Source organism: Lacerta agilis, chromosome 14 (assembly GCF_009819535.1).
Source record: "Lacerta agilis isolate rLacAgi1 chromosome 14, rLacAgi1.pri, whole genome shotgun sequence".
Taxonomy (NCBI): domain Eukaryota; kingdom Metazoa; phylum Chordata; class Lepidosauria; order Squamata; family Lacertidae; genus Lacerta; species Lacerta agilis.
This window is the reverse complement of record NC_046325.1, coordinates 16,746,320-16,771,828: the sequence shown is the minus strand read 5'-3', so window position 1 is coordinate 16,771,828 and position 25,509 is coordinate 16,746,320. Positions and strand designations below refer to the sequence as shown.

The 25,509-nt window shown below is 47.5% G+C and overlaps 1 protein-coding gene across 1 annotated transcript in view; it reads left to right on the top strand.

The window, feature by feature from the left end:
* Nucleotides 1-25,509, top strand: part of CACNG7 (calcium voltage-gated channel auxiliary subunit gamma 7) — a 41,628-nt gene that overhangs the window by 13,997 nt on the left and 2,122 nt on the right. The window contains exons 3-6 of the mRNA XM_033170257.1: nt 3,225-3,464; nt 6,462-6,566; nt 18,236-18,376; nt 22,827-22,972. Coding sequence (XP_033026148.1) covers nt 3,269-3,464; nt 6,462-6,566; nt 18,236-18,376; nt 22,827-22,972 — 588 coding nt within the window. The 5' untranslated portion in view covers nt 3,225-3,268. The remainder of the gene's footprint in view (nt 1-3,224; nt 3,465-6,461; nt 6,567-18,235; nt 18,377-22,826; nt 22,973-25,509) is intronic.

Sequence of the window (25,509 nt, the reverse complement as noted above, 5' to 3'; positions counted from 1 at the left end):
AGATATGATTCTGCAATATTCATTTTGAGGACTGCGATGGTCTATTTTGTATCCTGCATTTTGCTTTTTTTAAAAAAATCCCAACAAAATTCTAAAAAAATTGGGGGGGGGGGGGTGTTTGTACATAGGCAGCCTCCTCATGGCAAGCCAAGGCTTTAGTCCATCTGAACTCGGTTTGGCCTACAGCAGAATTCTACCACAGCTGCGCTGGCTGGAGCTGAAGTTCCAAAACACCTGGAGGGCAGCAGGTTATGGAAGGCTGGTCCACGTCAATTGGCAGTGGCTCTCCCAGCATATCAGGCAAGGGTCTTTCCCCCATGAGACACTGGAGATTGAACCCGGGACCTTAACTCGGGACCATAACTCAGTGGCAGAACATCTACTCTGCATGCAAAAGGTCTCAGATTCAACAATCCTCAGCATCTCCAGGTAGGGCTTGGAACATGGTCAGAAGGACCAAGAAATTGAGATAAGGCAACTTCCACTGTTCCTAAGATCCATATGCTCTACCACTGAGCTACAGCGTTTCCCCACATACATTTTGAGATTGTGTATTCCTAAACTGGGGATCAGGAATGCTGGATTGTTCTGGGGAAGGTGGCAGGAAGGCCCAGAACAAGGAAGGCAGGAAAGCCACCAGACCCTTTAAAAGAAAACTTGGTGAGATCATGACCATGGAGTTGATTGATTGGGCAAGTGCTTGGAGCCCACACCCTGGGAGGGTCCACCTCTGAAACCTGCCCTGGGTTCCTCTTGAAAAAAAACAAAGTCTGGCACTTCAGGAAATTCTAGGGAATTAAAATGGCAGCTCTCAGACCCAGATGCCCAGTGGTGATGGCAGCACTGCTGCAGCCACTACCTGAGGGAGGAGGCCCAGAAATGTAGGACAGGTCCTACCAGAAGGCACTCTCCTGAGGGCTCCTCAGGCACGGTGGACATCAGGGTGTCTGGCTTCTTCACATTAGCTCTGGGATAGCTCAGTTGGTAGAGCATGAGGCTCTTAATTTCAGGGTTGTTGGTTCGGGTTTCACCTTGGGCAAAACATTCCTGCATTGCAGGGGGTTGAACTAGATGGCCTGTGTGGTCTCTTCCAACTCTATGATTCTATGGTTCTTGGAAGAAGCAAGGCTACACTGGTTGGAATGAAAATCCATGAACTCTGAGGTAGAGAATTATGCTGGAATGGAGAGAACTATGAATCTTGCTTGCATCATGTCAGAAGGCCTAATGGGCTAGCTAGGGTATGGGTGATGGAGATTTCATAACCCAGATTTTTTTTGGGGGGGGGAGAGTAAAGAGAATATGTAGGGACGCGGGTGGTGCTGGAGTCTAAACCACTGAGCCTCTTGGGCTTGTTGATCAGAAGGTCAGCGGTTCGAATCCCCGCGACGGGGTGAGCTGCCATTGCTCGGTCCCAGCTCCTGCCAACCTAGCAGTTCAAAAGCACGCCAAAAAGTGCAAGTAAATAAATAGGTACTGCTCCGGCGGGAAGGTAAACAGCGTTTCCGTGCGCTGCTCTGGTTTCGGTGTTCCGTTGCGCCAGAAGCGGTTTAGTCATGCTGGCCACATGACCCGGGAAAACTGTCTGCAGACAAACACCGGCTCCCTCGGCCTGTAAAGCGAGATGAGCACCGCAACCCCAGAGTCATCTGCGACTGGACTTACCGGTAACTGTCAGGGGTCCTTTACCTTCACCTTTAAGGAGAATATGCATTTCTGGTAGAAGAGTTTTCAAACTATTTCCAGGAAATCTGGAGCTCCTTAGAAACTTACTGTGAGTTCTTTATTGAGACCAATAATGGTGGACCAGCTGCCTGAAGGATATATTGTGGGCATATTCTAGGGCACCAGGAATAGTATTATTCAGGGTCATTGTGGGAGTATTCTTGGGTACCCTCTCAGTCCTTGTAATAGGTAAGCCCAGCAGACCTGGATGACACCCTACACAAACAGAATACTGCCTCAGAATCTTCTGCAGTGTTCTGGGATTTGAGACAAAATAAAAAAATAAAAAAATTCCTTCCAGTAGCACCTTAGAGACCAACTAAGTTTGTTCTTGGTATGAGCTTTCGTGTGCATGCACACTTCTTCAGATACACTGAAACAGAAGTCACCAGACCCAGTCTCTAAGGTGCTACTGGAAGGATTTTAGTTTGTTTGTTTGTTTTGACTATGGCAGACCAACACGGCTACCTATCTGTAACTGGGATTTGAGGGCAGTCATGAAGGGATACCTCACCAGAGTACGAAAGCCAAGAAAGGGTCGTTAGAAGGCCTCTCAGGGTTGTCATGTAGAGAGGAAGTTTAAAATTCGGCAGGTGCCTGCTGAAATCTTTTCTATTTCATTGGCGCTATCTAGCCACCTGATTTGGTTACATCGGTTCTTAAATTTGTTTTAGATGTTTTGTTCTATTTTTAAAAGCAGTTATTTCCAACTGTCTTTAAATGCCTTTAATATGTTTTTTATTTTGTTTTTAACTGTACTTTTTTTTTTAAATCGCAGAAATATTTGTTGCCCCGAGTCATCCTTTGGGAGAATGGTTGGGATATGAATTTATTTTTATGTTTAAGAAATCTACTGGGTCAGAGCAAAGGTGGAGAACTACTTTTGTCCTGTGGGCTGGATTAAAATGGTGTCCAGCCCTCCATGGGTTCACTTTTGATAGGCAGGCAAGTAGAACCAATCCCCCCCCCCCAAAGCAGCAGGGCTTGAATCTTGTACCAAAATCAAGCCCCAATGCACTTGTGCCCTGCTGGTTGCTCCTTGGCAGCTGCACCTTTGCCTATCCTGCACCTGGTGCTGTATGGTGAAAAGTAGGTGGCCATATAACATCATATGAGTGACAGATGGGCATGGCTGGCCAAAAATGGCTTCTGCAGGCCAGATTGGCAGGCCTAGTTTAGCCCGCAGGCTGGAGGGTCCTCACTCCTGAGTTAGAAAGTGAAGGGTCTTGTAGCCAAGACCTCTTGGATTCTTTGGGGGTTTTTAGTGAGTTAGGGTGGTGCTTAGAGCCAGCTGCCATGTTCTCTTGGTGAAAATAAAGATATTGTGGTGAAAGAGGAAGAATATGGGAGCCAGTAACAATTGGGGCCTCTGAGAACCCATTGGCTTGACTAGGAAAAGCTCAAATTTAATGTGAGTATAGCTTTTGGGCGGTGTGTGTGTGTGTGATTTGTGTGAATATCTGGTTTCTCTGGCTGATTGTTATCAATTCCTCCTCCAGGTCCTTGCGCTGCATTTGGCCAGTGGCTCCCCCTGTCACCTAGGATGAGTAACTGCAGCAGCCGCGCCCTGACCCTGCTGTCTAGTGTTTTCGGAGCTTGTGGACTTCTCCTGGTGGGCATCGCCGTCAGCACTGACTACTGGCTGTTCATGGAGGAAGGGATTGTGTTTCCGCAGAACCAGACCACCGAGATAGTCATGGCACTGCACGCTGGGCTCTGGAGGGTCTGTTTCTTTGCCGGTAAGAGCCTTGAAAAGTCAAGTTTCCCCTCTCAAAATTGCCTCATGTCACACCTGGAGACTCCAGTTACCGATGATGACATCACTAGGCCAGATCTAAACTGCTTCGTTAGGCTTGCTCTGCTTCCATAATTTGTGTTTTCATCTAACTGAGGAAAGTGATAATGAGAGGGGATTGAGTTGTAAGACCATGCATTGGGGCTTTAAAAACAACAGCACATATCTGGGTTTTGCTCTGTTTGCCTGCAAGTCTACATGTACTTGCAGCCGAACTCTTGCAAAGCTCAAGTCGCTGGACACAATCTGACTGCTGGTTGTTAACAGAAGAGCAGAACTCTTCCGAGGAGCTGTGGTGTGACACAGCAGCTCAGCTTTCAGAAAGGTTCTTTGAACAGCCACCATTCAGGAACCTTGTTCCTGAAACAAATGTTTGAGATCGAACTGCCCACTGAATCTTAATCTACCACTCAAGATACAGTGGCATCAATACTGGCAGCGTGTACCTCAAAATGCGGAAGATTTCTGTAGGTTCAGAACTGCCTTCAGAGTGAGGGTTCAGCCTACTTCCTTTAGTTTAAAACCACAAGACCTGAATCCTGTACTTTGGTTGGTTACCTCAAATTATAATTACAGGTGGGTAGCCATGTTGGTCTGCCATAGTCGAAACAAAATAGAAAATTCTTTCCAGTAGCACCTTAGAGAACATACCAAGAACAAACTCAGTTGGTCTCTAAGGTGCTACTGGAAAGAATTTTCTATTTTGTTTCAAATTATAATGTGTGTTTCATCGCTCACCCACACAGCTGCAATATACATTCTTGGCCTTCTTTTTCTATAATCCCCCCCCCCATCCTACCTATTCACCTCTGAAACTTCCTTCTGTGGTCACTTTCACCATGCAAGAGCATACATGTATATCCTGCCTGTAGGCCCTCCGTGAACTTCTCTAGCCTTCATTTCCCCATCCCTCAAATCCCTAATGCAAATGTCCTGCCTCTTCTTCACACAGTGCTTCTTCATGAAGCGCATGGTTAAGCTATGGAACTTGCTCCCACAAATGAAATAAATAGTAATAATACCACCTTGCTGCTGCTGTTACTGCTTGCTCTACCTAGTATGTGCAGCTCTACCGTTGGGCAGAGTGAGGCCGCTGACTAAAGCAGCAGGTGCCTTGGAGGTAGCCACAATGGCATGTTGTGTGTGCCACATGCAGAGTCGTAGGAAGGTCAGGTGGTACCCGGTGTGGAAAATTTCTTGTCACCCCCCCCACTTATCTCCCCCCCCCTGCAAAAATGGTTTTATGTTATTTCATATTTTCTTACAAAGGAATAATAACAAGTAATAATAATACTAAAAACTTTTATTTATATCCTGCCCTCCCCGGCCGAAGTCGGGCTCAGGGTGGCTAACATCAGATACATAACATTGGTATAAAATCGAACAATAATTAAATTACCTCCTAAAAAATCTCAAAATCAAATTAAAGTCTAATTAGATGGCTTTCCACAGCGTTAGTGTTGGGAACAGTAAGTGCTCCACTGAACTGAAATTTCAGCCTTCACGACATAGGAAAACAGCCAAGTAAACAGCTATTTTGGTGGAGGAGGGTCAAGATATTAACTGCTATGCATGAAATTTCATATATAACTATATAATCCCTAGTATAGTAAGATAAGACCTTTGGAGCAGGCATTTTTTTTTTTTACAAAAGTTTTTTTTTATGAAACCGCCCTAGTAGGGCAGTAATTGTTCCTTGATTATTTGTCACCCCTCCATTATGGAACCTGGGGCGGTCCGCCCCCTATGCCCCCCCCTTGCTACACCCCTGGCCACATGGCCAGCCGCACGTTCCCTAAGCTAGTCGGCTGCCCTCTTGTGTGGTAGAAGATACTTTCCCAACTTGAAGCAAGAGTCAGCAGTTCAGGAGGTTTATATGGATGGGTGGCCTTGCTCCCTAGCCCCTGCTTAGTGTGGCAGCACTGGCATGGATCAGGTCAGCAGAGCAACATACGCCCACATGCTCTGCCCACTGAAATATGCGGTCTGAGTTGAGTTGTGTGCTATCAGTGGCCCGTTACCACAGTGGCTATGTTCACTATCAGAGGCAGCATGCTTCTCAATACCAGTTGCTGGAGGAATCACAAGTGGGCTCTTGGGCTCAGGTCCTGTTTGTGGGTTTTCCTCTGGTAAGAACAGCATGTTGGACTAGATGGGCCCTGTGCTCTGGTGCTCACTTGGTGCAAGGCCTTTTGCACCAGTGCTGCCTGTGGCACATCGGAAGAAGCTGAATGGTTGAGAGGTGCAGGCAACCCAGACCCTCCTCAAACCAGACTAGCAAGAAGGAAACACCACTGCTGCTGGGGGCTTCAGCTCCAGGGGATAGGAATAGCCGTAGGGGATTGCCACTGTCTTCTGCTCTTCACGGGACGCGGGTGACGCTGTGGGTTAAACCACAGAGCCTAGGGCTTGCCGATCAGAAGGTCGGCGGTTCAGATCCCCGCGACGGGGTGAGCTCCCGTTGCTCGGTCCCTGCTCCTGCCAACCTAGCAGTTCAAAAGCATGCCAAAGTGCAAGTAGATAAATAGGTACTGCTCCGGCAGGAAGGTAAACGGCATTTCCGTGCACTGCTCTGGTTCGCCAGAAGTGGCTTAGTCATGCTGGCCACATGACCCAGAAGCTGTACACCGGCTCCCTTGGCCAGTAAAGTGAGATGAGCACCGCAACCCCAGAGTCGTCTGCGACTGGACCTAATGGTCAGGGGTCCCTTTACCTTTAGTTTTACCTGCTCCTCACAACATCTGCCATCCAAGGCACCTGCCTCACTCTGCCTAATAGTAGGGCTGGCCCTTCTGGTCCTCTCACTTGGCCATATGTACCTCAGTGACATATAGTCCTTTCCACCCCTTGGACCTGTATGAGGTTCCCCCCTGATCTAACCTTTGGCCCCTTCCCAGAAGCTTTTGACACCATGAATGTGACGTGTTTTCTTCTTCTGCAGGTCAGAAAAAGGGCAGCTGCGTTGCTTCCGAGTACTTCCTAGAGCCCAGGCCTGATCCTGACCCGGAAGGCCCCCTCGTAACGGAGAACACAGAAAACATACTTAGTAAGTCGATATCCTTCTGTTTGTTGGGCATTGAGAAAAATAAAGTTAAGGGGGGCTCTCTGAAGGTCGAACTCAGTCACACCTACACATTTAAAGCATATTTATACCATTGCAACACTCATGGCTTCCCCCAAAGAATCCCAAGAACTGTAGTTTCTACTACAGAGCTATAATTCCCAGCACCCTTAGAAAACTATAGTTCCCAGAATTCCTTAGGGGAAGCCATGTGCTTTAAATGTATGGTGTGGCTATGACCTGATACGTGATGTCAACCCCACTTGTAGCAATAGGATGAATGGCTTACTTCAACTAAATAACAGGCACAAAGGCCCTGCTCCAGACCAGGGTCCCAGCTGGGGGGGGGGAATGGTTAAATTCCCAGGGCCGGCCCACCCATGAAGCAAGGTGGGGTGACTGCCTTGGGGAGAAGGGAGAGTGAATGCCTACCCCTCGTCTTTGGCCTTTATTTGTTTCTTCCCATCCCACCCACCACATCTGCGACCCTCCATGTACATTTCACGGATTAAAATGAGAAATGTTTGTTTGGCCACCTCTCCCCCACACACCCCTCCACAATGGTGCAGGGTTGCAGGCACCCTTCACCTGACTTTATCTTGTATACAGGCAGGGCCGTCTTAGAGGGATCGGCCGCCGTGGTGCAGCGATCCCTCGGCGCCCCCGGCCTGCTGCCTCTCCACCCGCCTCCCTCCTGCGCTGGCCGCCCCTCGGGAGGGGGGGGTGGGCGAGCGGGGGATGAGGGGCGTGGCGTCGGAGCGGGCGCTCGCGTGCCGGCGGGCAAGGGATGAGGGGCGGGCGGACGGGCGCTCGCGCACCAGCGGGCGGGCAGGTTGCAAGCTGGCCGCCCTCGCCTCCTGGAGCCCCAGCTGGGGCTCCGGGAGGCGAGGGCGGCCGGCTTGCAGCCCGCCCACTCGCCGGTGCGCGAGTGCCCGCCCGCCCGCCCGTGGGGGTGGGGGCGGGTTGGGGAGGGGGAGCCTGGTATGCCGGCGGGCTCGCGGGGGTGCCCCTGGGGGGCCCGGCGCCCTGGTGCACCGCGCCACCAGCCCCTATGGATGAGACGGCCCTGTATACAGGGGCTGCCAGCATGGTGCCAGAGGGTGCCCACAGAGGCCTCCCCTGGCGGCCACAGATTCCCCTCCCCTTGCTGAGATTAGATGGGTGAGAAGCATTCAGTTATAGCCAACAGGATAGGTTGTGGCATGTGCTCTGTTGCTCTGTGTGTGTTGCCCACAAGAGTTTCTCCGACTTGCACATGGGCCCAAGGACTCCAGAAGGTTGGTGCTCCCTGCTGTTCAGCTTGCCCTTGGCCAAGAGGGTGGTTGCCCTTTTGAACAAAACAAGCACACGTAATGCCCTGGCCCAACGTGCCAGCAGCAGTTCGAAATACCCCTCGGCAGCCACAGTTAGCGCTCACGTTCAGGCATATTGCCTACATGCACTGCAGAGAGGATATGCGCCCACCCATCTGCCCAGAGATTTAACTTCTAGCGACATGCAGCAGGATTTGAGCCCTTGAAGAATGACAGGGCCAGCCACTCATGCCAGCGAAAGGTTAACAAGCTGTTCAACTCCCAACTCTCCAAAGCGTATGGATTTATATCCCACTGCTCTCTAAGAAAGGATTACTAGGGCTCCTCAAGGAGCTCAGTCCATGGGAATTCCAATACAAACTGAACTGATCCACCACTTGCCAGACTAAGGTGAGGATCAGACTGTTGCTATCCACTGGATTTCACCCTCATCCAAATGTTACGCTGGTACAGCTCTTGCCTAAAAAAAATGTGTCTCAGTGCATTTTAAAGTGCGTGGTTTTGACAAGAGAATACATCTACGACTGCCTATTTTGACAGAAAATACATTTAGAAATGTGTACAGTGGTGCCTCGCAAGACGAAATTAATTTGTTCCGCAAGACTTTTCGTCTTGCGGAAATTTCATCTTGCGAGGCACCGTTTCCCATAGGAACGCATTAAAATTTAATGAATGCATTCCTATGGGGGGGAAAGTCCGGGGGCCCCTCCCGACCAGCACCGGAGCCGCGCCGTGTTTTAAGGCTGCAGCGAGTGAACAGCAGCGCTGCTGTTCGCTCGCTGCAGCCTTAAAACGTGGCGCCGTGCGGCGCCGGTGCCGGTAGGGAGGGGGGCCATCCGCCATCTTGGATCGACTGCGCATGTCTGAGTCAATCCAAGATGGCGGACGCGACGCGGACAACACCCCTCCCCACCGGAGCCAAAAGGTAAGCCTTTTTAAAGCTGCAGCGGGCAAACAGCAGCGCTGCTGTTCGCTAGCTGCAGCCTTAAAATGCGGCGCCGCGCGGCTCTGGTGCCGGCTTACAGTGGTACCTCGCCAGACAAATTCGTCTGGCGAAGCACGGCCATAGAGGAATTCGTCTTGCGAGTCAACTAAAAACTCGCAAAACCCTTTCGTTTTGCGAGTTTTTCGTTGTACGAGGCATTCGTCTTGCGGGGTACCACTGTATTTGGGGGACAAAGTCCATTGAGGAATGGTATTTTGACACAATGAAGCTGCTAGCAATGCTTCCAGTTCTTGCAGGAGAGCCCCCTCGTGGGGCATGAGTGCAACAGCAGTTTCCCCCACCTGCAATTCATGGCAACTGGTATTCAGAGGCAAACAGTGGAGGCAGAATGTAGCCATAATGGCTAGGAGCCGTTGTTAGTATCCAATTTTAAAGCCAGCTGCATTGATGGCCATCACTACTGCATCTTGTGCAAGTGAATCTATTATTATTATTATTATTATTATTATTATTATTATTATTATTAATTACGTGAACTCCAGTCTAAGGTGCAGTCTGGGTGTATCTGTAGCTATTGGGGCGCCCCCTGGCGGCTCTGTTCCATTACAATGACTAGTTTTTGAAAAGGCTGCGGAGGGACAGGTAACAGAAGCTCTTCTCACACCCCAGTTCTACTCTTTCTTGACTAAGGCTGGCCAGTTTCAGCAGAACTGCCTTCCAAAGGGAGCATTAGCTGCCCCTCTCCTATGGGAGCCTGCAGAAGGACAACCATGGCTCTTCCCCACAAAAGCTGGCTGCCCCTCTCTCCCCTCAAACATCCAACATGCTGTGGACGCTTAACTTGGTTTTAAGAGTGAGGGCCAAAGGGAACCTTTGCAGCAGAAATCCACTTATCTGTTATTTAAAAACAACAATTAATTGATTAGATTTTTGACCCACCCTTTACCATAAGATCCCAGGCGTAGTTGCAACAATGAAATATCCCCATGGTTCCCAAACTACCTGCCCTCACACACCACTTGGAAATTGCAGTCTTGGCAGCCCACCTCATGGTTTTTCTACCTGCTGTGGCAATTAGAAGCTATATGATTCTTTAATTGTATTTTTATTGCGTCTTTTATCTTTTGCATTGCATTGTATTATAATCTGAAGTCTATTAATTTGAATTCCGTACGAACCTGAATAAAGCTGGTGGTCCATGGACCACAGTTTGGGAAATATCCACTTATTCAACAAGTAGAGCAGTTTGGACGCTGGTTACCTGCAGCTTGGACAACCAAGCCAGAGACAGCCAAAATTGCTCAAGTATGGTGTAGTTCACCATTCATGCAATAAAATACATATATCTGATAACTGCTTGGGACTGTCTGTGTGGCACTTGGCAGCTCACCATACATTTCAGGTGGGCTTGACACAATGCTTCTCCTCCTAGGTCAAACTTTGCCAGTCTAGTGCCCGTCACATGTTTTGGACTACAACTCCCATAAGCCCCAGCCACCACAGCATGGGGGCTGATGGGAGTTGTAGTCCAAAACATCTGAAGAGCACAATGTTGATGAAGACTGTCTTAGGTCTTTGAGGCATAAGTGGCATTGGGGGGGGGGGCTAGAGGGAGCAGCACTCTCCCTGGTCAAGTAACCCCCCATCCCACTGCCACTACAGGACCCTTATGGCTACTTAAAGGAAAGGCATTTTCCACAGACAGAATAGTGCAGGCTTCCTCAACCTCGGCCCTCCAGATGTTTTGAGACTACAATTCCCATCATCCCTGACCACTGGTCTTGCTAGCTAGGGATCATGGGAGTTGTAGGCCAAAAACATTTGGAGGGCTGAGATTGAGGAAGCCTAGAATAGTGCTTTTTCTTTATTTCCAGGAGAGAGAGAGAGAGAGAGAGAGAGAGAGAGAGAGAGAGAGAGAGAGAGCGCACAGTTCCCTGTGGGCTCATGTCTGTCCAATAGTGACAGAACTGGGGTGTTGTTGTTGTTGTTCAGTCGTTCAGTCGTGTCCGACTCTTCGTGACCCCATGGACCAGAGCACGCCAGGCACGCCTATCCTTCACTGCCTCCCGCAGTTTGGCCAAACTCATGTTAGTAGCTTCGAGAACACTGTCCAACCATCTCATCCTCTGTCGTCCCCTTCTCCTTGTGCCCTCCATCTTTCCCAACATCAGGGTCTTTTCTAGGGAGTCTTCTCTTCTCATGAGGTGGCCAAAGTACTGGAGCCTCAACTTCAGGATCTGTCCTTCTAGTGAGCACTCAGGGCTGATTTCTTTGAGAATGGATAGGTTTGATCTTCTTGCAGTCCATGGGACTCTCAAGAGTCTCCTCCAGCACCATAATTCAAAAGCATCAATTCTTCGGCGATCAGCCTTCTTTATGGTCCAGCTCTCACTTCCATACATTACTACTGGGAAAACCATAGCTTTAACTATACGGACCTTTGTCGGCAAGGTGATGTCTTTGCTTTTTAAGATGTTGTCTAGGTTTGTCATTGCTTTTCTCCCAAGAAGCAGGCGTCTTCTAATTTCGTGACTGCTGTCACCATCTGCAGTGATCATGGAACCCAAGAAAGTGAAATCTCTCACTGCCTCCATTTCTTCCCCTTCTATTTGCCAGGAGGTGATGGGACCAGTGGCCATGATCTTAGTTTTTTTGATGTTGAGCTTCAGACCATATTTAGCGCTCTCCTCTTTCACCCTCATTAAAAGGTTCTTTAATTCCTCCTCACTTTCTGCCATCAGGGTAGTATCATCAGCATATCTGAGGTTGTTGATATTTTTTCCGGCAATCTTAATTCCGGTTGGGGATTCATCCAGTCCAGCCTTTCGCATGATGAATTCTGCATATAAGTTAAATAAGCAGGGAGACAATATACAGCCTTGTCGTACTCCTTTCCCAATTTTGAACCAATCAGTTGTTCCATATCCAGTTCTAACTGTAGCTTCTTGTCCCACATAGAGATTTCTCAGGAGACAAATGAGGTGATCCGGCACTCCCATTTCTTTAAGAACTTGCCATAGTTTGCTGTGGTCGACACAGTCAAATGCTTTTGCGTAGTCAATGAAGCAGAAGTAGATGTTTTTCTGGAACTCTCTAGCTTTCTCCATAATCCAGCGCATGTTTGCAATTTGGTCTCTGGTTCCTCTGCCCCTTCGAAATCCAGCTTGCACTTCTGGGAGTTCTCGGTCCACATACTGCTTAAGCCTGCCTTGTAGAATTTTAAGCATAACCTTGCTAGCGTGTGAAATGAGTGCAATTGTGCGGTGGTTGGAGCATTCTTTGGCACTGCCCTTCTTTGGGATTGGGATGTAGACTGATCTTCTCCAATCCTCTGGCCACTGCTGAGTTTTCCAGAACTGGGGTAGGGAAGATTTTTAGCTCCCTCAAAATCAATAGGAGCTAAGCCGACCAGGTGAATAAACGAGGCAGGGCTCCTGAGTGTTTCACAGTTGTGTAAAAGAGGAAATTTCCACAGGTGGATCTTGGCACGCCAGCGACACCTGCTTAATTTCCCTTTTCTGCACAACTGTCACAGTCACAGTACTAGGGATAGAGGAACCTGCCAACTCGGTTTCTCTCCATGTCTTGTTTCTCCAGTCTTAAGTTCTGTTCTCCAAATTACTGCATCGGCTTGCAATGTATGGTTTCAAAGTCTCCATGAAAATTTGTCTGCATTTTAGTGCAAATTTCTCCCAATGGACACATCCCTGTATGCAATTTTGTGTGATATACACATTATTTAAAGTAGTTTCCCCCAATATAATGCATGTTACATGCTAATATATGCATTTTAATGCACATTTCCCCCCAATATACACATTTTTGTACACATTATTTGGTTGGAGAACCGCACCACAAAATTCGGGAGATGTGTGAATTTTGAAAGATAGCTGCTTTTCGGTTCATATATTTTTCTGGAAAGTGAAAATTGGGGAGGTTCACATTGAAATCCTAAGCAAATCTCTCTCTCTTTCTCTCTCTCTCCAAATTTGCCCCTTATGTACCTGCCCCCATTTTCATTTTGGGGGTAGGTGGGTGTCACTACTGCTTTAAGCTGAGGAGAGAAGTGGACAGGGGCGTACCCAGGATCAAAACTAGGGGGGGGGGAAGCAAGCCATGTTCGTTCAGGTTCAAAAACAAAAACAGCTTCAAAAAACAGAAAAACTTTCTCCCCCAAACAGAAAGCCCCAAATGGCTGAAAAACCCAGTTTCCCAGGATCCTCAGTCCTCGCAAAGGAACTACTCATCATGCAAGGGAACTCAGTTTCCCAAGCTCCCTTGTAACGATGAATCCTGGCAAATTCAGAAACTGTTCCTCTCTTGCCAGCACGATGTAGCATGGATACAAAAAGCAGGCAGACAAGGAAGGATGAGAACCCAGGCTAAGACCATGGTCAGCCCTCGGATTCGCCCCCTGACACTGCCCAAGTCTCAGCCTGCATTCCCATTTGACCAAGCAGGGTGCAGGCTAGGATCCGGTCTCTGATAGGCACGCCAGCTCTTTGTCGGCAGGAGGGAGGGGGAAACAGCTGGCGCAACACACACACACACACACACACACACACAGTGGCCAACTGTGCCTCGGCAAGAGGGCAAGAGCTCAATTGTTATTGAGATTTTGGGAGGGGGAGAAAGACCAGTCTTTGAGCTTTTTAGGCTGCCGATAACCATTGGAAGTGGAAAATGAACCATTCCACGCCCATGGAAGTAGAAGCTACCACCACAGCTCTGCCCTGAAAATATTTAGTTGGCCTTGACAACTGTGCTGTGTGGCTTGGCTATGAAGAGCCAACATAGGCAATAAAGCTAGCAAACCGACTGCTGAGGCTAACAAGCAAGGGCTTTGTGGTGGGGAGCTGGAGAGGCCAGGTTACCTGAAAAGAAAACCCTGCTTTTAACAATAGCTTGGCTTCAAGGTTGCCAACTTTTCAACCAGCCCCAGTGCTCTGAACAAGTGAACTGACGTGCAGCAGGCATTCATTAGCAGAGGAGCTACCATTGATCTCCATGCTATGAAAAGCCTCACCTGCTGTTCTCTTGCAAAATCAAGCCACTTTCAAAAGGCACAAGAGCACAGCTTGCTTTTTCTGGTCAGTTGACAACAATTCTATTCTGATTATGACATAATTTCTCAAGTTCCCCTCCCGGAGTACCAAATTTATTGCATGCAGTTATTAAACAGACAATTCTAGTGTGTGATCTTGAAAACAGAACTGAGATAATTGTGTGTGTGTTGGATTCAGAGAGAGAGAGAGAGAGAGAGAGAGAGAGAGAGAGAGAGAGAGAGAGAGAGAATATCATTGCCCCCTGCTGGACAAAAGAAGGAATAGTCAGGCTCTTATAATCTCAACTAGAAAAAATATTTTGAATTTCCAGAGCAGCAGCGAGAAGATTTCTGCAGCTCGTCATTAATGGTGATGTCACACAAGCAATATCCCATTCCCAGGCTGCAGCCAAATACACCCCCTCCGTACCTCAGCCTTCCCTTCTGTGCTTTAACACCTGACAATCTAAACTGCATGGGATGACATAATCATTGTGCGCCAAGTTTTATTGCCGTTGCCAAGTGAAAGCTAATGAGGTGGAATGTGGACAGCATCAGGCTTTATATTTATTTGAACAATTTATTTCCCAAGGTGGCGTGCAAGAAACATTAAGCTATGTTTTAAAGAAACCGCAGCAAACAGCAGCAACCTATAGAAAGCGATCAGGATCCTTCCCAGTTTGTGGTAAAATGGTGGCAAGCAGAGGAGGTCCGTGGAGGCTGGTCCATAAGGGTGAACAGGCACTGCCCCACCAACCTCAGTTTGCCCTCAGCCAGGCCCTATCCTACCTACCTGCCTTTTTACTGACAACCAGTCCAGCGGGCAGCTATGTCTGTCATTCGCTCTGCAGCCACCTACTGTTGGACTCTCTGCCTCCCACCCTATCAGTAGCAATGGGTTCCAGCCACCACTGGAAGCTCTGAGGTGGTCTTTGCCTGAGTCCCTCTCTTTTCTTCCCACTGGGCAGTTGATGACTGATGACCCAGTAAATAGGCAGCTGGAGCAAACTCTGGAGTGATCTTCACCTGCCCCCTACTATCTCTCCTGGAACCATATAGCATGTTCCCTCTTCCTAGATCAGGAATAGGCAACATGGTGCCCTCCAGATGCTGTGGGCTCTTAATTTTGATCAGGTCTGGCCAGTATATGCTCACAACTGGGGATTATGGGAATTGTAGTCCGAAACATCTGGAGAACATAACGTTGGCTACCCTTGCCCCTAGGAGGGCTATTTTTTAGTTGCATCTGCCTTAATGCTAACCAGGTGAACATACTTATTAGTTAAAGGTGGGAAGGAGATTGCATTATACTACTTCAGCTGCATGGGGGATCACACTTTTCAATGCTCTCCTGCTTTTTATTATTATTTAAAAACCTCTCTGTGAGTAGAAAAAAAAGCAGAGTGGATAAGTCTGGAATTTTTCTAGCATATGTATATGTCAGAGACTGGGCACATGAAGAGGAATTGTAGAGACCGCCTCCCCAGGAGCCTTCTAGAGAGGAGGAAGGGGTCGATAGTATAGATCTAGAGGAGTGGTTTGGCACAGGTCACAAAGAAGGAGGAGGAGGAGGAGGAGGAGGAGGAGGAGGAAGTTGGGAAATAATGGAAGATCAGGAGCAGGAACCAGGTAGCACAGAACAGGCAGAGCCTGAGCAGCGGCTGACTGACACGCTGTCGCTGGAGAGCACCCCAGAACCCGTTCCCTCCCCCCAAACCAGGCGTTCATTCAGAATGGCAGAGAAGAGGGCTCAGAAGTGGGTGGCACTTAACAGCCGCCGTAGGAGGGAGGAGGAGTCTGATGAATAGGGAAGTACAGAGGAAGGGAGGTGGAGTTTCACTCGAGGCAACGCCGGATAATGAACGGTGTGGATGGAATTTTGTCCTGGTAATTCTAATAATAAAAAGGAACTGAAAAGTTCGCTTTTTCTCTGTCTCTCTGCTTTACTGGGCAAGCAGCCAGTAGCCACCAGCAGCACCCTGACAGAATATAGTTTTCTACTTACAGGGAGTATTTACACAGGGAACTATCTCCTCCCCACAGTCCACTCTACCACCTTTGGCATTCGACACCCTGCCACGATCCATTCTTTTGGAGGTGTAGAGGGGACCTAGAAAAAAGGTGGAAGAATCATAGAATTGTAGAGCTGGAAGGGGCCATGAGAGTCATCTAGTCCAACCTCCCAGCAAATGCAGGAATCTTTCACCCAACATGGGGCTCAAACCCACAACGCTGGTATTAAGAGTTTCCTGCTCTACAACTGAGCTGTGAGGAAGGGTGTTGCGTTTTCAATGCTCCCCTAGCAGAAGAAATCTCCCAACAAGCACAAACCAACACAGCAGGGAGCAGCAGGCTAGGCCAGATCCTCCCTAATTATAGTTGTGGTTGTTTCTTTAACTCACAGGGAGGGCTTTACAAATGAAGAAACCGAGGGAGTATTCAAAAATGTGGTGCATTCAGCTGAAGTCTCAAATGCTACTGCACATTTAACACCTCAGAATTCAACCTCCTCAGATCTGCGGCATGTGCAGACTAGGCCTCAGTTCCAGCCAAGAGAGGTGTCTTATTGTTTAGTAGTGAACCTTGTAGTTCCAGAAATGGCTAGTACTGTAGTAACAGTAATTGGAGGGCAAACAACTCTGCACATATTCAGTGGCAATCTTAATTTCTTTAATAACTTGACATTGTCCAAAAAGGGTGGAGCCCTTAGCTCGAGTTCTGAGCCATCAAGGTTAGATGCTTTGGTGTTCAGGGTTGCTAAATACGAATGGGGTTCATGCCCTTTTAACAGAAGCAGGAATCACCATATCAGGAATCACAGTTGACACACAGTTTAAAGAGACTTTTAGAAAGGCAACTTTCGGGTAATTGAATCTCATGTTCTGGAAAACTCAATTTTTTGTGTGTGTGAAAAAATATACTTCATGTTGTATACCAAAGTCAAATTTGTGGGTTTGGGAAGAGGGCCTGACAAATAGGATAGACTAAGGTTGACCTAAGATCACACTCAAAAATGAAAAGTACACCTTGGATCGGTTCCAGAATGTATTGGTGCAAGCATTTATCCGATGGACTGTGTTGTTTTGTAATGTGGACCATCTGCATGCAAATAAGAATTCACCTGTATGTGGAAATGTTCCACGTGCTTGGGAAACAAGTGAGATACAAGGGATTTAGTTTTATCACCCATGCACATTTGTACATCAAATAGGTGTGTGTGTGTCTAAAGATAAGGACTCTTGAATGTAAGGGCAAAGAGATGTTTTGAAACGTGGTGGACATGCACCTAGAGTAGCACTTCTAAGCTTACTTGAGTGCATTCACTGGACCATTGTTACAGCGCATGTATTGGGGTTTACGTACTTTTGTACGTTTCAATTCAGGCATCTTCAACCTTTGCAGATCCAGGACCCACTTTACTGAATGTCATAGCAGATGTTTACCTCTGCCCCTGCCTCAGTTCTTTTAATTCTGGGAAGCCACATCTATGGTCCTATAAGAAGAGATGGCAGGTGGCACAGCAGTATGGATTTTTTTTTTTTTTGCTCTACCTACTGATCTGAAATAAAACGTCCCTTTAAAGTCAATTTCGGATGTGCACACATCATACATTTAAAGCACAATGCCCCCCCAAAATAATCCTAGGAATGGTAGTTTACCCCTCACAGAACTGCAATTTCCAGGACCCTTAACGAACTACAGTGGCCATGCTTTAGTTGTACGGTGTGTCTGTAGCCTTTGTACATGTTCAGGGGTACTTTGCACTGCTGCCTCAGGCAGCAAAATGTATTGAGCCAGCTCTGCTTCAAACATTTCAGTCACACATGTTATCATCTGCTCCCCTCCTTCTACCCCCCCCCCCCCGCTTCCATTTAATCAAAGCTCAATCCTGAAATTAATTTGGAAATTTTATTACATTTGTTTGCCACATTCAGAAGCGAGTTATTTTATGTGTGGAGTATTCATCTGTGTTGTCTGTAAGACCAAATTCTAGAAACAGGGCTATGTTAGGAATCTCAATTTAAATAAATAGAGTTTGCAGAGAACCAGGCATGATTTTGCATCCAACTGACTAAAACTTGATGTGTGTACTGTGGGGTTATTTCTAAAAGAAAGTGTGCCAGTTTAAGCCCATCTAGAAGCCCCAGCCTTTTTACTGCCTGTGGTTACTCAGGAAGTAGGGGGAATATATGTGTGCATGCCCAGCGGCTCTCCAAGCAATACAACTGCTTCACATGTCAGAAATCTGAGCATTCAAACCTGGTTCTAGGATTGCGCTTTACTGAAGAGAATCGACTCAAATTTAACTTCAGAATATCTGACTCTTCTCTTTCTCTCTTTCTCTTGGCAGAGACCATCCGCACAGCCACCCCTTTCCCTATGGTCAGCCTCTTTCTCGTCTTCACAGCATTTGTCATTAGCAACATTGGACATATCCGCCCCCAGAGGACCATCCTGGCTTTCGTTTCAGGAATCTTCTTCATCCTCTCTGGTGAGGTGTGGGGGAACATTCATCAGAGGGCAATTTATTCCTGGAATCTGTGTGCTAACCATGACATTTGGGATAGCTAAATAAATCCTGTATCTGAAGAAGTGTGCATGCACATGAAAGCTCATACCAAGAACAAACTTAGTTGGTCTCTAAGGTGCTACTGGAAGGAATTTTTTTTTAATTTTGTTTTGACTATGGCAGACCAACACAGCTACCTTACCTGTAACTAAATCCTGTGTGGTAGTCTTCAGAGTGGAGCAGGGAAAGGTCATGGCAACAGGGGGACTATAACCCTTGTAGTGGGGCAGTGGCTTCTGTTAAGAATTGACAAGCCACAGAGTAGCCTTTCACAACCTTGTTCCATGGGGGTTCTCAACACAGGTGACGGCCCAAGCACAGAGGAGGTCCATAGTCCTAGGCTGATAGGAAGGAAAAGCACAGGCAAGCATCAGCACCTTGGAGAAGGGTCAAGGTGTGGATTTCAGGACCACGGTCAGCGATCATGCAGCTGAGCCAGACTGTGTACATTACTGAGTCAATGCCCTGAAGCACCTAATAAATAGTTCTTCATACCCTGGCTTAGCTATTTATTGACTAGCGGCTACACCATATGAATGCTTCATTTGGCCAGTGAGGTCAAAGTTTTTATCCTGCAGCCATTGGCTTCTTCTTCTAGGCCCTGGGCTTTCAAGCTGTGGGGATCTCTTCACGGGGATCTTCCAATCCTCTGAAATCTGTGGTCCAGCCTTTGGTGTCTGGTGGCAGAGGTGATTCCTCAGGGTTCAGGGGAGGAGAGGTAGGCTGTAGCGACTGTAGCTCCATATGAGACTGTCATCATCTGAGGACTCTTGTCTCTGAAGATTCCTAGTCTAGGGCTCTTCTGGACCACAACTCCCATCACTTACCAGCTGACATGGCCTGCTATAGAGTTTAGAATGAGCACTTGCCTTTTGCCAAGGCAAACCATTGGTCCACCTAGCTCAGGGCCAGGGAGTCTGTGGTCCTCCAGATATTGTTGGACACCCAGCATTGCCAATTAATAGAGATGATGGGAGATGTTGTAGCCCAACAACATCTGGAGGGTCACAGGTTCCCCACCACTGATCTCACTGGCAGCGGTTACCTAGGATTACAGACAAGCAGCATTTCCAGCCTCACCTGGAGATGCTGGGGATTGAATTTGGCACTTTCTGCTTGAAAAGCAGGTGCTGTGCTCCTGAGCTATCACTCTTCCCTCCAAGACAGCTTCAGCAATGCTCTCTTCAAACACCCTGAAGAAGCACTGACTAGAAAGGAGCTGGGAAAGGTGGGAATATGCCTTCCCTGTTACACCCTTTCTCTGTCCCTCCCACCAACACTTACATTTCAGAAAGCAGGGGCAAGGTCCTACCATTATTTTTTTCTATACCCCAAATCCAAAGTCCAGCAGTCTCATGCCCCCCCCCCCGCTCCCAGAGTCATATTCATATTTTTCTTATTATTCCAAGACTCCCTGGCATTCTTTCTGTCCATCTTGGTAAAAGCAGAACTGAAAAATTACACGATTACTATTATTAATCACCTTCTAAACCATCATCTCAAGGCAACTTACATATAAAATAAAATAAAAGTTTTAAAAAACAACAACATAAAGGGCAAATGCATTTAAAACAAGACTAAACCCATAACTTGCAGACACTTGTTATAAAGACTCATTTATCCAGCTAGATGTTTAGCTACTGGATGCTGGCTTGTACAAATGTGAAGTTTCTGTGTCTCCAGCTTTTCTCCTCTGATGCTTTTGTCTGAGAGTTGCTAAAGCACCCACTGTATTTTTGCAAGAGAGGAGGACAGGAAGAAAACCAGAATTGCCTCTGGCTTCACCTCCCATTAGCTTCCCTGCCCACCATCACTTGAGAAGGCAGGTGAGCTGGCGTTACTGCTAAGGCACCGGGGGGGGGGGCGACGACGACTCCCTGGCCAGCATGGGAGAAGGAGAGGCAGCGGAAGAATGGCAGCAAAGCAGGGAGCAAAGAGCTGCATCCTGCCGCATCCACCCTCCGCTTCTGTCATGCTCCAACTCAAGCATGACAGAAGTGCCAGAACACAACCAAAGCGCAAAACTGCCTTTAGATTTACGATAAAAGTCCAGTTTTGTCCACTTCTGCCTCCTCCCTCGGACTATTTTGCTGCCATTGCATTCCCCAGTGTGGGAGGAGGAGGAAGAAGAAGAATTGGGAAGCGGGCAGGGCAACCTTAGGTCCACATCCATACTGGGGTCCAGGGGGACGACCAGAGGAGGAGGAAAAAATGGTGCTGCCTGCATGTGCATATTTATTAAAACATTAATACAATAAGTAGCTACAAATACAGGTAGTAATAAAGCAGAGGGTCATAGTAGATAGCCAGCATGATGTAGAGGTTAGAGTGCTGGACTAGGACCTGGGAGACCAGGGTTCAAATCCCCACCTGGCCATGAAGCTCACTGGGTGACCTTGGGCTGGTCGCTGCCTCTCAGCTTAACCTACCTCACAGGGTTGTTATGGGGATAAAGTAGAGAGAGGAAGAACCATGCAAGCCACCTTGAGCTCCTTGGAAGTAAAGGTGGGGTAAAGGTAAAGGTATAGGGACCCCTGACCATTAGGTCCAGTCGTGGATGCCTCTGGGGTTGCGGCGCTCATCTCGCTTTACTGGCCGAGGGAGCCGGCATACAGCTTCCGGGCCATGTGGCCAGCATGACTAAGCCACTTCTGGCGAACCAGAGCAGCACACTGAAACACCATTTAACTTCCCGCCGGAGCGGTACCTATTTATCTACTTGCACTTTGATGTGCTTTCGAACTGCTAGGTGGGCAGGAGCTGGGATCGAACAATGGGAGCTCACCCCATCGCGGGGATTTGAACCGCCGACCTTCTGATCAGCAAGCCCTAGGCTCTGTGGTTTAACACACAGCGCCACCCGCGTAAATCCCAAAGGTGGGGTATAAATGTAATAATGAAATACAGGGGTGGTACGTCCCATTTCACCACTTGAGGTTAAATGGGAAGCGCTGCTTTCCCCTGCCCCTGCCGCCACCACCACCTACCTTCTCGTGCCCCGCACCCAGCTGCATCCGAAGCAGCACTGCCATCAGTACTAATTTTGGGCAAGGTCACACTGATTTCGGGTGAGATTTCACTCCAAATCACATGAGATCTTGTGCACTCCTCAAGTGTCCCCCCCCCCCGATTACAGGCAAGATTTTGCCCCAAATGGACATGATCTTGCCCAAAATCAGCACCGATGGTAGTAGCGCTTCGCCATTGCTGGTGGAGGCAGTGGGGCAGGTGGGGCACCCATGGGCGTGTCACCTGCGGGGTTTCTGCCTCCTGAAGCAGTGGCTTTACCCTGCATAATGGCTGGGCCAGTTCTGATAAAATATATAATAAAATAGTACACCACATGACACCCCACACCCCAAAATATCCCAAAGCCTTGCAGAACCTAATTGGTTCCACTTGGAGAATAAGTGTGTTTAATCTGTCATTTGGAGGAGTGGAGGACAGAGGGGCTATGGGGGCCAAGGCAATGGGGCCAGGCAAGTGAGGCTGAACAAAAATGTTATAGTTCTAATTGCATGGCAAGGCAAGAATGGATCATGGAAGGCAATTACGTCCAGGTTGGCCTTCTTCAGTTCAGGTGATATTATGAGTTGGTGAAGAGCAATGGCTGCAAGGCAACCCCAGAAGTAAATCTGCGAGCAGCCGAAAAGGGCAGCACTGGGCCCTTAATGGGAAACAGAAGAAGAGCGGCACATCGGCCTGTCTGTGATGCTGCAGCACAAGCACGGTACGGCACCGTGCTGCGCTACCGAGCCAGCTGCATTTTAGCACTCTTTCTCTTTGTCACATGCTACTACGACCAAGAAATGCAATGCAGGGCGAAGCTATGCAGCTGAGGGGGTGCAATTATGTAGACAGGAGCAGGCTTGATTTACAGTAGCTCTTGCTGCCTTCTATATGATATAATTAATAGACAGAAATGTGGGCATGCTGTTCACCACCACCACCACCCAACACATATAGTCTGAAAGGAACCCATAAGGGGGTGATGTGTGTGCATTTGTGTGTGTGTGTGTGTGTGTGTGCACACGCACTATGGCTGGTTGCAGTGGCATCTCTGAGCTAAATATGGAGAGTTTGTGGTGCAACATAAGAAGTGAGGGAGGTAACTTATACTGAGTTTGGTCATTGGTCCATGTAGCTCAATACTGTCTACACTAACTGGCTGAAGCTCTCTCCCTGGGCCTCGAACTGAAAATGCTTAGCTGTACCTAGGTATGCCATGGATTAAAACTGGGAACTTCTGCACTTGAGAAGCAGGGGCTCTACTACTGGAGCTGTGGCTCCTCCCACAAGTGAGGCCTTTACGAACAGCTGAAAATAACAGCCTCTTCCTTCCCACTCCTCTCCCTCTGTGCTCCTTCTGCAGGGCTCTCTCTGGTGGTGGGCTTGGTTCTGTACATCTCCAGCATTAATGACGAAGTGATGAACCGCCCCAGTGGCTCAGAGCAGTACTTCCAATACCGCTACGGATGGTCCTTTGCCTTTGCTGCTTCTTCCTTCTTGCTCAAAGAGGTACAATTCCCAGCATTTATTTATTACATTTTCATCCAAGGAGCTCAAGGTGGTGGACATGGTTCTTCCCCCCCCCCTCCATGAATACTCACAACAACCCTGTGGTGTACGTTAGGCTGAGAATTTGTGTATGTGTGTATGTGTGTGGTTGGCCCAAGATGACCCAGTGAGATTCATGGCTAAGCGGGGATTCGAACCCTGGTCTCCCACGTCGGAGTCCGGCACTCTAACTGTTACACAACACTGGCTCCCACACTGCACTTGCACATGTGCATGCGCAAACACACACACACACACACACACACATTCTCCCGACTCCCAATATTGAATCTCAGATTTAAACTTTGGCCAAGTTTTCCTTTGCTGGCCTTATGGGGCTTTTAAGGCCAGAAGGCAGAAAGGGTGCCCACTGTACTATTGCCAATCCATGTCCTCATTAGGAGTCTAACAAGTGGGACCACCACATCTCCTTCCTCCTAAAGAGATTGCTCCTGTTTAAGGTTCCTGCCTGTCAAACCACCTAAGCAGGACAGCCCAGTCTTCCACTCCCTCAAGTTTAAAGTTATTTTTATCTATTAATGTTTGCTGTTTTTTATTATTTTTATGTGTGTTGGAAGCTACACAGAGTGGCTGGGGCAACCCAGCCAGATGGGCAGGGTATTATTATATAATAATAATAATAATAATAATAATAATAATAATAATAATAATAATAATAATAATATTTTGTGTTCTGTTTCTTCCACTACCCCTCAACTGCCACAAATATACTTTTATATTATTTTAACTTCTGCAAACCTTGGAGCTTCCCCAAGCATGATGGACTCCCCCCCCCCCCAATTTTGGCTGGAGGTTTCAGGGGACAAATTAAGTTTTGACTTTTGCTGCATCTTAATTAGGGATTATTAACAGGGAATCAGAGTACTGCATTACTCCTATAAAATATTCCCTCCCAGCTAGGGATGGGCAAACGCATCAGTTTCGGTTTCTCTTTCTCAATTTCTTGATGGTTTTGGTTTTCCACATCAATACGCAATTGCTTTTTAAAATTTTATTTTTTAGAAGTCCTCACAAAAACTGTCAGCATTTTAGCACACATTTCTCAAATATACACACTTGAGCAAGTAGTTCCCCTTAATATAATGCATATTTATGTGTTTATTTCAGAAATATATGCACATTTATGCACACTTTCCCTCAAATGTACACATTTTTGTATATAGCTGAAGTTTGCACCACAAAATTCAGAGAGGTATTAATATTTGAAGGCTACCTGTTCACTTGTTGTTTTGGGAAGTGCAGATTAGGTAGGTTCCCATCAAAATATGAACTGAACCAAAACTCTCCCCTATATTCAGCACAGTCTCTCAACCTGCAGTAAGGATACAGCAGTGAGCTACACTGCAGGGTCGTTGATTACTAGTCTCTCAAGCCAACCTGAAACATGCAAATAAAAACTAAGGATAACATTGCAGCTGTGTTGCAAACTACTGCCCCATGTTTAGTCAAACTCCAGGCTGCGGTAGGGTTCTACCTCTGGGCAACCTCTCTCGACAGCACTGTAGGACTGCTGCAAACCACTTAGAGGTTAAAAGCTTTCTGTGTGAATGGCACTTCAGGTCTGCATTATAACCAAAGCCTTTCCTAAAAAGATATTATATTAGCTCCCAAAACATGAAGGGTTTTAGTGGGTAAGAAAATCCCTGAATCTGAGATTGGCACATCTCCCTGACATGATAGACTCTCTTTTAACAGGATAGACTGGCTTTTAGTCATACCCAGAGGAGGCCCACTGGCATGGCTAACTTAAGTTCTACTTAAAATTAATGGACCTATCTGGACACAACCCAAGTCTCCTTGTCTATGACAAGAATTAAGGAAGGGGCTCTTCAAGATATATATATTTTATATAAAAAAACCCTCAAGTCTCCCTTTTCCAGCCAGCAATATGAACCACATTTGCTTTGGAATTTATATTAGCAAGAAAATATCTTTAAATGTTTCACGCTGAATAAGAATTGCATTAAAAAGAACAGGAGCTCTTTCTTCTCTTTGCTGCTACCTTTTGGAGCTTTGCTGTGTGGATGGGTGGACACAATGGTGTCCAGTTCCAGTTGCATTTACATTTTGGATGTTATCCACTTATAGCCAGCATGATGTAGAGGACAATTAAAAATAAACTCAATATGAACCAGGAAATTACCTTTTTATCTCTTTGTGCCTCTTTCTCCATCAACTTTTGGTGCATTTCTTCTTGCCTTCTTTTGCACCTGCCCGAGCAGCAGAGTTTTGAAGCTTCCCTAGTTCATGGGTAGGCAACCTAAGGCCCATAGGCCACAAGCAGCCCACAGGGGTCGTTCAACCGGCCAACGAGCCGCCCCCGAACCGAGCTTCCCGTTCGGCGAGTCCCCACGCGCTGCACTAAACTGGCACAGCATGGCATGGGGACTCGCTTCTGTGGCACCGGAAATCGCATCTGCACAGACACCGGAAATTGTGTCTGCGCAGACGCAGATGCCGGAAATTGTGTCTGCACA